General features: G+C 56.5%; 1 protein-coding gene across 1 annotated transcript; it reads left to right on the top strand.

The window, feature by feature from the left end:
* The first annotated feature begins 5695 nt into the window (after positions 1–5695).
* LOC144180066 (uncharacterized) lies at positions 5696–7347 on the top strand. The gene is made up of 2 exons (XM_077708474.1): positions 5696–5704; positions 6403–7347. Exons 1-2 carry the CDS (start codon positions 5696–5698, stop codon positions 7345–7347), a joined length of 954 nt encoding a protein of 317 aa, XP_077564600.1.
* Positions 7348–14804: the final 7457 nt, after the last annotated feature.

Raw genomic sequence — 14804 nt, 5'->3', positions numbered from 1 at the left:
CTCACACAACAGATTCATCGAAGTTGACCTAGCTAGATTGCGGATAGGCCATACACACGCGACACACTCCCATCTGCTCACTGGATCTCCAAGACCCTTGTGTAGCAGGTGGGGGGAGGGCCTATCCGTAATTCACATTCTCATTACATCCAAAGCACTCCATATAACAAGACGCAAACATTTCCCACAAATGTACAGACAACACATCTCACTACACTTAGCACTGTTTTTAGCGGATGATCCCATGATTCCTCTACTGCGCACTTTTAAGTTTCTCAGCTAAACCAAATGTTTACAGCCCATTTCCTATCACGCGTAGTTTTTAGATGCGACGCATCTCTTGCTCTGAGGCATGTCCCTCCTGCGTCGTTGTCGCGGCGTCCGTCCGCATCCCTCCTCCGTTCTTTTCTCCCACAGCTGTGTGCGACACTCTCACTCCGGTTCATTAGCATACCACAGCTGGCGCGCTTCTTTGGGCGCGCTTCGCTGCGTAACGCTGCATTAACAACTGCTCCGGCTTGCGCAAGTGCGCGCATGCGCGACTCTCCTCCACTGTCTCCTCTCCTTCAGGCGCTGTGAATATAAAGCGGGTAGCGCGCTGCGGCAGTTCAGTCAGCGCTCGCTCTCGTTCGACTCAGCGTGACTTTGCTTGACGACTCCGTGCTTGTCTTGATTCTTCCGATGAAGACGTGATGGAAGCGACGGTCCCTTCAGCGAGTGGGCTGACACAATCCAATACCAGCGTCAGCGCAAACGCTCAAGGCAACGTTACGACCAATTGAACCCCCCGATGCGTCGCATCACATCAGGGTTCCCTCGCGGGAAGATGGGCGTAATTTTTGCACATAATTTCATGCCATGCACTATCACACGCCCGCCTTTTACAATTGTCTTTTACTAATTTTAATTTTGCTTTTGTTCAACAATTTTAGAGTTTGCATCTTCATCCGTCATACATAACCATTATTTTGGCTCTCTTTGCCCTAGTTCGCCTTGCGCCATAAACATCCAACCATCATCATCATCAAACTCGCAAGGGCTTAGAACTCATATGCACTCTCAACTCGTATGAGCTAGGACCTCATCATCACCAGCCCGTTTGTGTTTACTGCAAGTAGCGATGTAGCGGAAGCCGCTCGACTCCGCCGCGCAAGCGGCTCCTGCTGACCGGACTTTTCCTTTGTCTCCGGTCTGCCGCCTGCTTGACGACTGCGCGTTTGTGGAAGACACGTATTGGCGACGCCGCCGCTGTATTACTACGGGGGTCATTCCCACGCCCTCCTACACGGTCGCCTTTCGGGGGAGCGCTTAACTTGTTGTCCGGCCGACTCCTGGGATTAGTCCTGGCGCCGTTGTCGTCTGCTCGCTTGGGGGGCCTTTTTCTCGCTCTTTTGAAGGACGCGGGGGTTCCCCTTCTTTCCCTCGTCGGGAGAAGCTCTCGGCGTGCGCATCTTTCGGAAATAAACAGTTTTGTCTTGAAACTGCAAACCAGCTCTACGTCTGCTTTCTCGCCTCCTTCAGCAGCCGACATTCCGGGCTGCTACAAAATTGGTGACCCGAACAACGTGTCACGATTTAGCCCCGCGTTCGTGAACCTGGGAGGGTAGGGATACCCTCCAGCCGAGAGACGACATGCAGCGTGCTGGTGGTGATGGTGACTGACCGCAAGCAGCCGTGCTTGGCGGTGTTTATTGGTCAGCCGCCCACAATGTTGCCCACCGAGTCCGGTGGGGCCACTGAACTTAGCGGCCAACGAATATGAGGGTTGGGGGGCGCCACACACTTGTCACACCCCTCACCCCCAAGTTTGTTTGTCCTACACAAACACGAAACACTGTCACCCCGGCGAGTAACGGTCCGGTGGTCTCCGCAGTCTCTCACTCCGCCTGAGCACAGGTGTCGAAGCAGTTGTGGCAGCATTGGGTGCCGTCTGTGTCACTCTCGCACCATCCGCCAGTCTTGCAGGTGTTGCAGGACTTGCCCGTGGCGCCACAGTGGCGCGAGTAGCACCAGCCCCTGGTGCTGTGCTGGCAGTGGTCGGTGTAGCTGGCTCCCCTGCCTGCTGGCTTCCTGAAGGGGCGGCTGCGGTTGCCAGGCGAGGCCTCACACGATCAGCATGCCGGTGCCACGTGGTCCCGTCCGACATGCGGACGAGCAACGACGACGCACTGGCAGGAGAGACCACGTGCCCGGCAGACCAGGGTGGACCAGGCCGGAAGTTCCTGGCGAAGACCGGAGCCCCAGACTCCAGCAAGGGCCCAGGAAGGAGTCCAGACTGAGGCAGTGCGGCGGGCCCGTGGCCAGGCAGCCCGGCTGCGCCAGCAGGGGCGCTAGCACCTGCTTGGGCGCGTACGAGTCCCCGCACAGCATGCACAGCATCAGCCGCAGGTCCGGCCGGGGCCCCGCTGCCGCGGGCAGCGCCTGGTAGATGTGCAGCCGGCCCGGCCGCCGCTCGATGCTCTCCACCAGCGCGCACAGCGCCTGCTCCAGCCGCACGGGGTCCAGGCTGCCGCCCACGTCCACGAAGGGGCACTGCAGGCTTTTGGCCCGGTTGATGCCCTCCTCGCGCAGGAAGTCCCCCTGGCCCGCAAACACCATGACCAGGGGCAGGCCGTGGAAGGGCAGCCGGTCCTCCTGCTCCAGGTTGGCCAGCAGGGTCTTCTCTAGGCTCTCGCGGATGTACTCCAGCCCCGGCTGGCTGGCGTACACGCACAGGCAGCCGTGGGGCAGTCGACTCAGGGCACCAGCAGGTGCCAGGTCCTTTCCCGGACGGTAGACCAGCCGGTAGCTGTAGGCCGCGAGCCTAAAGGCCCAGCGCACCACTCGAGGCGATGCCTGCACTGGGACCGCCTTGTCAGGCCCCAGCAGTCCCAGCAGCGGGTTGTGGTCCGTGACCGCCTCGAACTTTCGGCCCCACAGGTACTGGTGGAAGCACTCGACCCCGAACATGAGGGCCAGGCCTTCCTTGTCCAGCTGGCTGTACCGCTGCTCTGCCGCATGAAGCCGACGGGACGCAAACGATACAGGGTGTTCCTGGCCATTCTTCTCCCGGTGGGCCAGGACAGCTCCCACGCCGTACGGCGACGCATCTACAGTCAGGACGACAGGCTTGGCCGGATCGAAGTGCACCAGCACCGGAGCCCTAGTGATGAGCTCCTTGCTGCGCTGGAAGGCCAAGTCCTGCTCATTCTTCCAGGCCTACTGCTGTCCATCTCGAAGCAGAAGATGGAGCGGCTGCAGATGCGACGACAGGTTGGGCAGGAAGCTCCTGTAGAAGTTTACGAGGCCCAAGTAGCTCTGCAGCTCTTTCTTGTTCTGGGGCTTGGGCGCCTTGAGCACAGCCTCAACCTTGCGGGGTGCCGGGGCTAGGCCTTCCTGCGAAATGACGTGGCCTAGGTACTCAACGCTGGGGGCCAAGAAAACGCACGTCTCCAGCTTGAGTTTCAGCCAGGCATCCTGCAATCGTGCCTGGACGTTGTGTAGGTTCTGCAGGTGGTCCTCGTAGTCGGTACCGGTCACCAGGATGTCGTCCAAGTACACTGCCACGTGCCTCATGCCCCTGAACAGGTTGTCCATCTCCCTCTGGAAAATGGCAGGAGCTGAGGCCACGCCGAACGGTAGGGGCGGGTACTGGAAGAGTCCCAACGTTGTTGATATTGTGACATACTTCCGGGACGAATCCTTGAGAACCAGCTGCTGGTACGCATCTCTGAGGTCGAGCTTGGTGAACTTCTGTCTCCGGACAGCGCCTTCCAGAGATCTTCAATGCGGGGCAGCGGGTACTTTTCCACGGTAGCGACGGGGTTGATGGTGACCTTGAAGTCCCCGCAGATCCTTACACTGCCGTCTTGCTTCAGGACTGGCGCAATGGGAGCAGCCCACTCCGAAGATTTGACGGGCACCAGGATCTCGTCTCGCTGCAGCCGTTGCAGCTCCTGGGTGACCCAGTCCTTCAAAGCGAATGGCAGCGGGCGCGGCTTGAAAAACCGGGGCTTGGCTCCCTCTCGCAGGGGAATGCTTGCCTCCGTGCCGGTGAATATGCCCACCCCGGGCTGGAACAGGGCCTTGAACTTGGTCAGGAGGCTCGGGACGTCCTCCACCGCACGCACTGCTTCCTGGTACTCCGGCAGCCGCACACCCAACGCCTGGATCCAGTTCCGGCCCAGCAGCGTCAGTGACGGCCCCATGGTCAAATACAGGGGCAGGGTAGCCTCCCTGCTGCCAAGGCGGACGCTGACCTGGGCTTGACCCTCGACTTGGGCGAGCTGTCCGGAGTAGCTGCGCAGCATGACGCCCGACGCCTCGACGGACACGCCAGGGAAGGTGCTCTGAAGGCTTTCCCGGTCAAGACCGACACGCTGGCCCCTGTGTCCAGCTCCATGGGAATGGGACGCCCGCAGACTTCGCCGGTCAGCATGTATGGTGGCACCGACGGCTGCACTGTGCCCGCGTTCCACATGTCGAAAATCTGCGGGTCTTCGGCCACGACGTGAAGCCTAGCCGTTGCACCCGAAGCTGCTGCCGCACGCCCCCGCCGCCTACCCTTGCGCCGACTTCCTTGACCGTGGGCTGGCGCGGAACATGTGCTCGACGCCGGCTGCTGCTTCAGTCCGTCCGCCGTCGTCCCCCCTCGGCACGCCCGAGCAATGTGCCCAGTTCTTCCGCACGCAAAGCACTCCGCTTGCGGGAACTGGCACTGTGAGGAGGGGTGGCCACCACCGCAGCGACTGCACCTGCCATGCCGTGTCGCCATCTTGTTCACCGCCGCCTCCGCCGACGGTGAGCCGGCCGCACGTGCTATCTCGCCCGCGTCCTTGGCCGCAGCCTCCATCGCCAGCGCTGCCTTGACGGCGTCGTCCAGCGAGGGGTCGGGAAGCTCCAGGAGCCGCGTCTGCATGGCGGGGTCGTTGATGCCGCAGACGAAACGGTCCCGGAGCAGCGAGTCGAGCTGCTCCCCGAAGGCGCAGCCGCTCGCCAACCCTCGCAGCGCTGCGACGAACTGCCCGAGCGTCTCTCCGTCTCCGCGGCTCCGGTTGTGTAAGCGAAAACGCTCCATTAACGTCGATGGAGCCGGGCTGAAGTGTGAGCGCAGCGTGGCGAGCAGCTCACCCAGCGACTTGTCATGCGGCGTGGCCGGCTTGAGCAGGTCGAGCAGGAGAGCGAAGACGCGGGTCCCGCAGCTGTGCAGGAAGATGTCGCGCTGTTTTGCCTCGGGTGTGTCGTTCGCCCGGAAAAACACGCCGACTTGTTCCTCGTAGACCGGCCAGACGGACCCTTCACCGTCGAACGGCTCGAGCCTCCTGTAGAGCGGCATGGCGTCAGGGGTTTTGCCAGGCATCGAATCAAGGGGGGGTGTCTCAATGGCTCTGGGGGGTGTCATAAACTAGAAAAGCAGTTTTTTTATCCCACTAGTTAAATAATAGACGTCTGTTAACCAAACGCTCATCCTCGTGACGTACGTTTTTCATTTTCTATATATATATTGTCACGTGACAACGCGGAGACGGGTAGTCAGGAAGGAGGTGTATTTACAAAGGACACCGTAGCCACCGGGCGAAAGACGGGTTGATGGCGCAAAGCCAGCGGGAGCCCGGTCTTCGTCTACCTCCTCTTCATTCCGTTGGACACCGCCCAGCGTCTTTCCACTGGAGCACATACCCCGATAGGGAGAGATTGGCCACATAGATATGCGGTTATGCCCCGTGTACGTTTCTCGGGAATCTGTCCGAAGTCTGTGACACAACTCCCCCGCCGCAGAAGCACCGTCCCGGTGCCTGTTATGAAGGAGGAGCAGTAGCAGGTAGACTCCGTCGGTGGTACGGCTTGAGGCGGCTCACGTGAACGAGCTGAGGTATTGAGTGCCCAGACGAGGTCAGGTGACGGGGGTGTCGGCACGCTCGACGCGGTAGGGGCCAGTGAAGGGGGACATGAGCTTCTCAGACAGTCCAACTCGGCGAGAAGGGGTCCACAAAAGAACCAAGGAGCCAGGAGCAAAGTGTGCAGGGCGGTGACACTCATCGTATCGAGACTTCTGGGATGCTTGTGAGGCCAATAGTCGTTCTCGGGCAACCTGGCGCGCCAGTTCAGCGTGGGCGATGATGTCACGAGTGTGGCGAAACGGTTCGGCGCCGCTGCTGCGCCTGCGCGTCGCGTCGATACCTCTAAACACGGGCGCCGGCGATAAGAACACTCTCGCCCGAAAGAAGCAAGAAAACGGTGTGTGTGCCCCGATTCGGGGGGCAGTTGTTGTAGAACCTTCAGTGCGGAAACATTAAAGTTATGTTATCCCACATGTGGTGACCCGGAAAACGAACGTACCGCACCGCCATGGCCGACGAGGAAACCCTTGCTGCCCTTCAACAACAAGTACAACAACTGCAACAACAACTGCAGGCCCAATAGCAAGTGATCCAGAACCAAGAGCAACAGCTCCGGGAACAGCAGCAGCGCAATCAAAATGAAGCGCTCTCGTCCGACGACCGTGCACCGCCCCGCTTGGGCCACGCCCCCCAAAACTTCGCTCCAGCGGTCCCTGCCACCTCGGGTGCCTCCATTGCTGCGGGCGCCACCGACACGGACGTCTGTCGCGTCGCCATCAAACTTCCACCGTTTTGGGCAGAGGCGCCTGACGTGTGGTTCGCTCAAGTCGAGGCGCAGTTTTCCACGGCACGCACCACCCAGGACCGGACGCGCTACGACTACGTCGTCGCCCATTTAGACTCTCGCTACGCGACTGAGGTTCGCGATATCCTCGCAAATCCCCCGGCTGATGACCGATACCTACACCTGAAGAGGGAACTGATCCGCCGGCTTTCACCCTCACAAGACGAGAAGGTGCGTCACCTACTCCAGCACGAAGAACTCGGTGACCGCAAGCCATCGCAGCTCCTGCGTTACATGCGTGACCTCTTGGGCAGCACACCGGTCGACGACTCCCTCCTCCGTATCATCTGGCTTCAGCGTCTACCCTCACATGCGCAGGCCATCCTCCAGGTGCAGCCGAATCTGCCGCTGGACCAGCTCTCTCACATCGCCGACCAAGTCGTCGAGATTTTTTTGCCAGCATCGCCTCTCACCGTTAACGCTGTTGACACCCGACAGTCCAGCAGCGAGCTCGCGCGCCGTATCGACGAAATCACCCGTCAGCTGGACTCAATTCAAAGGCGCCTGGATCAAAGCCCGAAGCTGCGTCCACAAAAACGCCCCCAAAGCCAAGACAACAATGCCGCTTCATCGCACAGAGATAACGGCCCCTGCTACTACCATCGCCGCTTCGGGGACAAAGCCCGGAAATGTCAACCACCTTGTTCAGCCGAACGTCAGGGAAACTTCAAAGGCAGCCCGTAGAGACGGCCGCGAGCTGCCAACTCAGAGGTCGTCGCATATTTGTCACCGACCAAGTCACTAAGCGGCGGTTCCTCGTCGACTGCGGCTCCGACATCTGTTGCTTTCCCCGAACCTTCCTGCATGACAAGTGTCCTTGCACGTCCTTTGAGCTCAGTGCGGCGAACCATTCGAGCATCAAGACCTACGGCTCGCTCCGCCTTAACATCAACTTCAAAAACCTGTGTCGGGATTTCCCATGGAATTTCGTCATCGCCGACGTCGCAGAGCCGATCATCGGGTCCGACTTCTTGGCGTACTACAATCTTCTACCTGACTGCCAATATGACCGACTTATCGACGGTACAACAGGCCTCTCCACGCCGGGCCAACGTGCGACCACCCAACAGCCTAACGTCAAGGCACTCACCATGCCATCCTCGCAGAATTTCCCGACCTGACTCGACCTAGCGGGCGTCCGCGAGAGGTGCGCCACTCAACCGTGCACTACATCCGCACTACTCCCGGCCCCCCGGTCTCACCGCGCCCGTCGCCTAGCCCCGGACCGCCTACGAATCGCACAGGCCGAATTCGAAGCCATGCTCCGCGAAGGTACTGCCCGCCGCTCGGAGGGACCTTACGCCTCACCGCTTCATCTGGTACCAAAGAAGACCAATGGCTGGCGCCCCTGCGGAGATTATCGCGCCCTCAACGCCCGCACCGTCCCCGACAGGTACCCCGTCCGTCATATACAAGACTTTGCTCACCGCTTACACGGCAGCACTATCTTCTCAGTGGTGGACCTCGTAAAGGCCTACACACAAATTCCTGTCAACCCGGATGACGTCCCAAAGACCGCAATTATCACGCCCTTCGGCCTATCCCTTTCCTGCCCAGCAAAAAGATTTTAGAAAAAATGGCCACAAGTAATTAAATTTTGTGTATTTACCCCTTCGTAATGATACTTCGGCAAAAGAAAATGGAAAGCTCAGAGTATTTCATACGGAAAACAAACCCGCACATATGTGTGGGCTGGGCTTCTATTCGTATGATCTGCGCGTAGTAAGAAAATCTTAAAAACGGCATCAGGCACAAAAAAAACTGCATTTTTACTTATTATCAGAAGTAATTACGGACTAGTCCAAGGTTAAGCCGCAAGAAAACATTACCAACGAGCCAGCGCAAAACCGCGAATAAATGAGACACCAACGAAGCAAGAAAAAATTATTTATCGCTAGCGCTGCAGTGCACGAGCCCGCCACCCTGTACCGCTAGGGTCCCTAGAAATTGTGCTAGTCTGCCGTCCGCCGGCCGCGAAGGGGGCTCCTCCGTGATGCATGCAGCGGCGGCGCTGCAGTCAATCGGAGCGCGGTGGCCGGCCGGCGCGATGGGCAGCGGCGGACGGCGCTCTGCCGTGCCGCTGCTGCCTTCGTAGTTCTGCCCTATTTCTGGGCGGGTTCAGCCCATTTTAACTGCCGATTTTCGAACCCTATTCGTTTCTGTCGACAAACCAGATTAGCCAAATAAGTTGGTTGTTACCAGTACGAAGTGTTTTAACCGGAGCGTGAAGTGACAGGAGTACGTTTTCGCGTATTATGAAGGATCGGGCCTTGTAAAAACCGCGGAATCGTGTCGCTATGCTAGCCCCCGAGTATGTGTCGAACCGATTTCGACACATACTCGGGGGCTTCGGGAACACTGCCGGCAAGGCATCGTTTTCCAGCTTGGAAATATCATGCGGGACTTCAGCTACCAAACAGCCGTTCTTTGTGAATACCCCCGCCGTTGTTAACTGATGGATTAGTCAGCGCGTGAAAATGTGTGTGGCGGCGCTCCGCTTTTTTCTATGGCTCTTTGGAACCGTCTTTCTTTGCAAGTTTCCCAAGATGTTGTCCCCTGTACGTGTATGTAAATAAAACAGCTCGAACCGGTGCCTCCTGACCTTTCGCATCGTTGATCTGGAGGCCCACGTCTTCGCACGTCTTCGCGGCCCCCTCAGTTACGTCCAGTCAGCTGGGAATCTGTTAAATGTAAATGCCGAATAAAAAAAACAAGACGTGTGCACATGCATACGAAGTTTTATCACCTTCAGTCATCAGATACAGTGATTTCTCCATAACTCGAACTCGGATATCTCGAATATCGGTTAAGTCGAAACCTTTTTTTGCCGTGCATATACCTGCCATAGGCACATTTTCCACCCTTTGTCTCCAAACGTCTTTTCGGGGATCACGGATATCTCGAAATGTTGACAATAGGACGCAATGCAACATCCGCTGCAGGCAGCTGATAAGCTCCCGGTTAAAGCTTAGCTCCCATTACGCGCCGAACACCGTCGCGAACGGCAAATTTGCACGGGGTACGCACTGTGCGCGGCCGATGTCCCGTTAGTGGAGTGCTGTCCGACGCCTACATTGTTGATATAGCTGGGGAAGACGCTTCTGATCATGTGGACGACGACGTGTCTCAAAAAGTCCCAAAAACGGCAGGAACAAGAAAAACATATGCTTTGCCTGCTTCACAGCAAAGATAGAATATAGCCTTGGCGACCAACAGTTGATGCGGCATTGAGAAGCTCGAGAACACTTTTTTCGGACCAGATGCGAACGCGAAACAGGCGAGCATCACGCAGTTCTTTTTCCGCAATACCTAAAAAAATTGTTTTTTCTGCAAATTATTTTTGCCTGTATTCCGGAAGCGTCCCTGTGCATTGGAGCGTTTGTTACCAGCACTAGCTCTTATTCCAGTGATCTGTCCATACATTTTTCGCATTTCGCTTAACCCAACACTCCGCTTACCTCGAAATTTTCAAAAATTTGGGTACTATCAAACCTCTTCTGCGTGCCTGTAATTTTCGTGAATACCACGATTTGAAACATTCGCCAGCATTGGGTACGTGAAACTGATTTTTAATAAAACCAGGCTGCAAATCAGTAACTTCGCTTGCAAGTCATTACACAGGTTCTTTTTGATCACCCACACACTCGGAGAGAATTGCGAGACGCACGCGGTGAAAGCAAAACTGGAGAATATTTGTGTTATGGCCAATCATATAATCGTGGCTGTTTGAAACCAAGGAGTAAAAATAGTGAGGTTTATTTATACTGTCATGACCATATATACCTTGCTTTATCCCCCCTCCCCCCGCACTCTGCCCAAAGTATATAGGAACAAGTTTTTGCTGGCACATTTTACTCAAGCTTTCGCTTTTCTTCTTTTCAGCCTACCAGCCGGCTGCGTGCTTGTCACCGTCAATGACGTTCGGGAATGACCCGGTAGTTTCGATGTGGAACAAACACAGCTTCTGGTGCCGCAGGGAGTTCTTTTTGAACGGTATCTCACTGTCTGAACATTGGTGGTTGAACGCGAAGCTTTCTTGTGAGCGCTTCCTTGTCGTTTGAGTTTTGACTTTGACTCATTGAGCTTTCACTTTGACTCGCACGCATTTTGGACTTATGATCGCGCCGGATTTGAAATCGACCCTTTGCCATTTGATTTCACGCGAAGAAAGCTTCGAGTTCAACCATCGTTGCGGAGTGGAGGAGTGGATAATTTTTCTGACTAATTACATGCGCACGTCCATGCACTCCTCTCCAAATCCAAATTGCTTTGAACATGTTGGAATTGCGCATTGAGATAGACGTCGGCTTCAAAACGCGATGGAGCCAGCTTCAATTCTGATCACGGGAAGCGTTTTTTTTTCCCTCTCACTTTACTCACAAACATCACCGTCGTCAGAGACAGTTGGCTTTCCCGCAGTGCTTTTTCGAGGCGACATAGTCCACCAGTGAGACATAGAAAGCTTTACTTTAATAATGGTCCAAGCGGTGGTAGTGAAACGGCTACGCTGGTTGCTGCGGTTTCAACCTTCGGTCTCACTCGCGAAATTCAACGGCTGCAAAGAGGCTCCGTAGCCCAATTCGCGAAAAACTCGGGGCGTGAAACTAAAAGGTCTTATAGTACTATCGTACCTTCAATTGTGAGCTGATGTACCTCGTACCATTAAATTTCACCGCTCTAAGTGGCCGACAAACCTCGATTTGCGCTCGCGTTCCGCGGCAGAGCGGCAGTATAGCGCGCGGCACAGGCCGGCCTGCGGCCGCTCTTGCTCCGGCCGCTCGGGCGCTCCGATTGCTCGCAGCGCCCTCTGCGCAGCGCTGTGCGTGCATCAGCGGCGCGGACACGGCTTCCCATAGAGAAAGCGCGCGGACGGCAGACTAGCACAATTTCTAGGGACCCTAGTACCGCCCAGCAAAATTTTCGTTACGACGAAAGCCCAGCCAACACATCTGTGTGGGTGCATTTTTCAAGCGTGATGACGGAACGCATACGAAGGGAACGGGTGTATTTTTTAGCCGATCATGTTTTTCCAAGTCCTGCAAGTCGTGTCTTGCGCTTGTTATTCAGAAAATACGAGAATAGCAAGAAGAAATACCAGTTTTCATCTTGAAGGCGGCTAACGTTATTGCTCCGGCTTGAGCGCCGTTTTTAATCTGCGGTTTCGCGCCCCCTGGTGGCGAAATGAGTGAACTACCGAAACCAATAAAGTCTCGGAAGCGTTCGCAGCGACTACCCAGGGCTGTGAAACCGAAACCGAAAAAGGTGCCACTTAGTAAACGAACTTGTTGACCCACACGTTTGTGTGGGCTGGGCCGTAAAGGGCTATTCGAATTCCCTTTCATGAGTTTTGGTCTCCGCAACGCGGGACAAACCTTTCAACGCTTCATCGACAACGTCGTCCGCGGCCTGGACTTCTGTTTCGTCTACCTAGACGACATCTTGATCTTCTCCCGCAACGAAACGGAACATCGCCAACACCTTCGTCAACTGTTCCAGCGTCTCGAAGAACGCGGCTTACTCATAAACGTTCAGAAGAGCACGCTCGGCGCCCCCGTCGTCACGTTTCTTGGCCATGAAATCTCTTCAGAAGGAACTAGACCCTTGCCTGACCGCATCCTGGCCCTTCAAAACTACGCGCTGCCTGCCACGGCGAAAGACCTCCGCCGTTTCCTGGGCATGTTCAACTTTTACAGGTGCTTCGTGCCTAAAGCGGCCACATATCAGGCCCCTCTCCATGATGCGTTGGCCGGCCAACGCGGCAACCATCCTGTCACTTGGACCCCAGCCTTAAAGGAGTACTGACACGAAATTTTGATGTTACGTTTTTTTCGCTGCTATGCGTGCCTACCAGCCCACTAATCATAGAATGACAGATTAGGCGGTCGAGCGCAGCGTAAACATTCATTTACGGCGTCGTTTATTCGTGCCAGTTTCGGTGTCGACAAAAAAAACGCCGAGCGACCGCCATGACAGCATGTATCACATGGCGTCACCATTCTTGCCGTATCGCTGCCTCTCTGGAAGCGCGCGCGAGCGAGCGCACGCGCGCGCCCAGACCGGCCGAGGTCTTCGCCGTCCCCACAGGCCCTGGCAGCATGACGTCAGTCCCAAAACCATGACGTGTACACACGCCCGAGCAGCGCGCGCCAACCACACCCAGCGCATCGGCTTCGTCACGGGAGCCCCGACGTCGACAGTTTGGGGCACGTAGCAGATGATGTCACGTCGACCCGCTCTGGCCTTTCTCGTGCGGGCGAAGATTAAAATGGATTTTAAATATGTTTCGCTGAACGGTTGCTGTTGAAACTTGCTGGGAGATATCTCCTGATAAAAAGGAAGCGTTTTACATAGTTATCTCAGCTTTGAAATTTCGTGTCAGTACTCCTTTAACGCAAGCGTTCGAAGACTGCAAAACTGCCCTCTGCAACGCTACGCTGCTATCCCATCCCAAGCCAGAGGCGCCCCTGGGTCTTTTCACAGATGCCTCTAGCACCGCCGTCGGAGCCTCTCTCATGCAGCGCGTGGGAAACAACTGGCGCCCCTTGGCGTTCTTCTCGAAGAAACTCTCTTCTCCGAAGCCGCCCCCGCCTTCCGGCAGCATCGTCAATGCAACCTCGCCCCTGCGGAGACGACCTGGCCAGCCTACTACAGAGAGCTTCTTGCCATCTACGAAGCAGTCCAACACTTTCGCCACATCCTCGAGGCACAGCACTGCACCATATACACCGACCATAAACCTATCACTTACGCCTTCTCCCAACGCCGCGAAAAGCTTCCACCGGTCCAGCAGAACCAACTGTCCTTCATCGCTCAGTTCACCACAGATATCCAACACATCAGCGGAAAGGAAAACGTGGTCGCCGACGCACTTTCCCGCGTCTCGGCTGTCGAGCTGCCAACCGTTACGACCGATGCCCTCGCCGAAGCTCAGAAAACGGACACCGAACTCCAGCAGCTCCTCGAGAATGGCTCCTCCCTTCAAATTCAAAAAGTTACCATCCCTGGGTCGACGGACGCTCTCTACTGTGACATATCAATAGGATGAGTGAGACCATACGTCCCTTCTTTGCATCGCCAAAGCATCTTCAACCAGTTACACAGCCTCAGTCATTCCGGCATCCGAGCTTCTACACGCCTTGTGACTGACCGGTACGCGTGGCCCTCAATGCAACGGGACTGCCAGCCAACGGGAATGCCAGCGCGCCAAAATCACCCGGCACGTCACCTCGCCACTCGGAGAATTCCCCCTCCCGCCGGAACGGTTTCAGCACGTCCACATCGACATCATTGGACCCCTTCCACCAGCCGGCCCTTACCGTTTTGCCTCACCGCCATTGATCGTTACACTCGTTGGCCCGAGGTGTGGCCGCTCGAAAGGATCACCGCAGAAGACGTCGCATCAGCCTTCTTCTCCGGCTGGATTTCACGCTTCGGCACTCCTCGTCGAGTCACAACCGATCAAGGAAGGCAATTCGAATCACAATTCTTCAGGCTCCTCGGGCTCTCCACCGGGTTCGAACGTTCACGGACAACTAGCTACCACCCTTGCGCCAACGGGATGATTGAACGGTTTCACCGGCAGTTCAAGGCAGCCATCATGTGTCACCCTCACTCAACCTGGTTCGAAGCTCTCCCCGCCGTCGCTCTTGGTCTGCGCGCAACTTTCAAGCCGGACATTCAAGCCATGCCCGCGGAACTTGTCTACGGGGAGCCGCTTCGCCTACCTGGAGAACTCCTCTCCACTCCGACTACTGACGTAACCAGCTCGGACCCTGCAGACTTCATCGCTCGGCTCCGTCGCACAATGGGCGCGCGGCGCCCGTCACCAGCGGCACGCCACACCAAGCCGACCCCGTTTGTGTTTAAGGACTTGGCAACATGCTCGCATGCCTTCCTCCGCGACGACACTGTACGCGCACCTTTCCGACCACCTTACTCTGGACCATATAAAGTCATTCGTCGTGACGACAAAACATTCACCCTGCAAATCAGTGGAAAGGACGTTCGTGTTTCCATCGACCGCCTAAAGCCATCATACATCCTTTCCCAGGAGACCACCAACTCCCACACGCCTCCCGTAATTCGCCCACAACAGCCCGCAACGCCTAGGCCCACACCTTAGACCACCCGCTTTGGACGCC

The sequence above is a fragment of the Haemaphysalis longicornis genome, unplaced genomic scaffold, assembly GCF_048455015.1.
Source record: "Haemaphysalis longicornis isolate Haplotype H1 unplaced genomic scaffold, Haemaphysalis longicornis Haplotype H1 scaffold_4, whole genome shotgun sequence".
NCBI classification, from domain to species: Eukaryota; Metazoa; Arthropoda; class Arachnida; order Ixodida; family Ixodidae; genus Haemaphysalis; species Haemaphysalis longicornis.
Note: the sequence above shows the minus strand (reverse complement) of the source record. Positions and strands in the feature narration are given on the sequence as shown.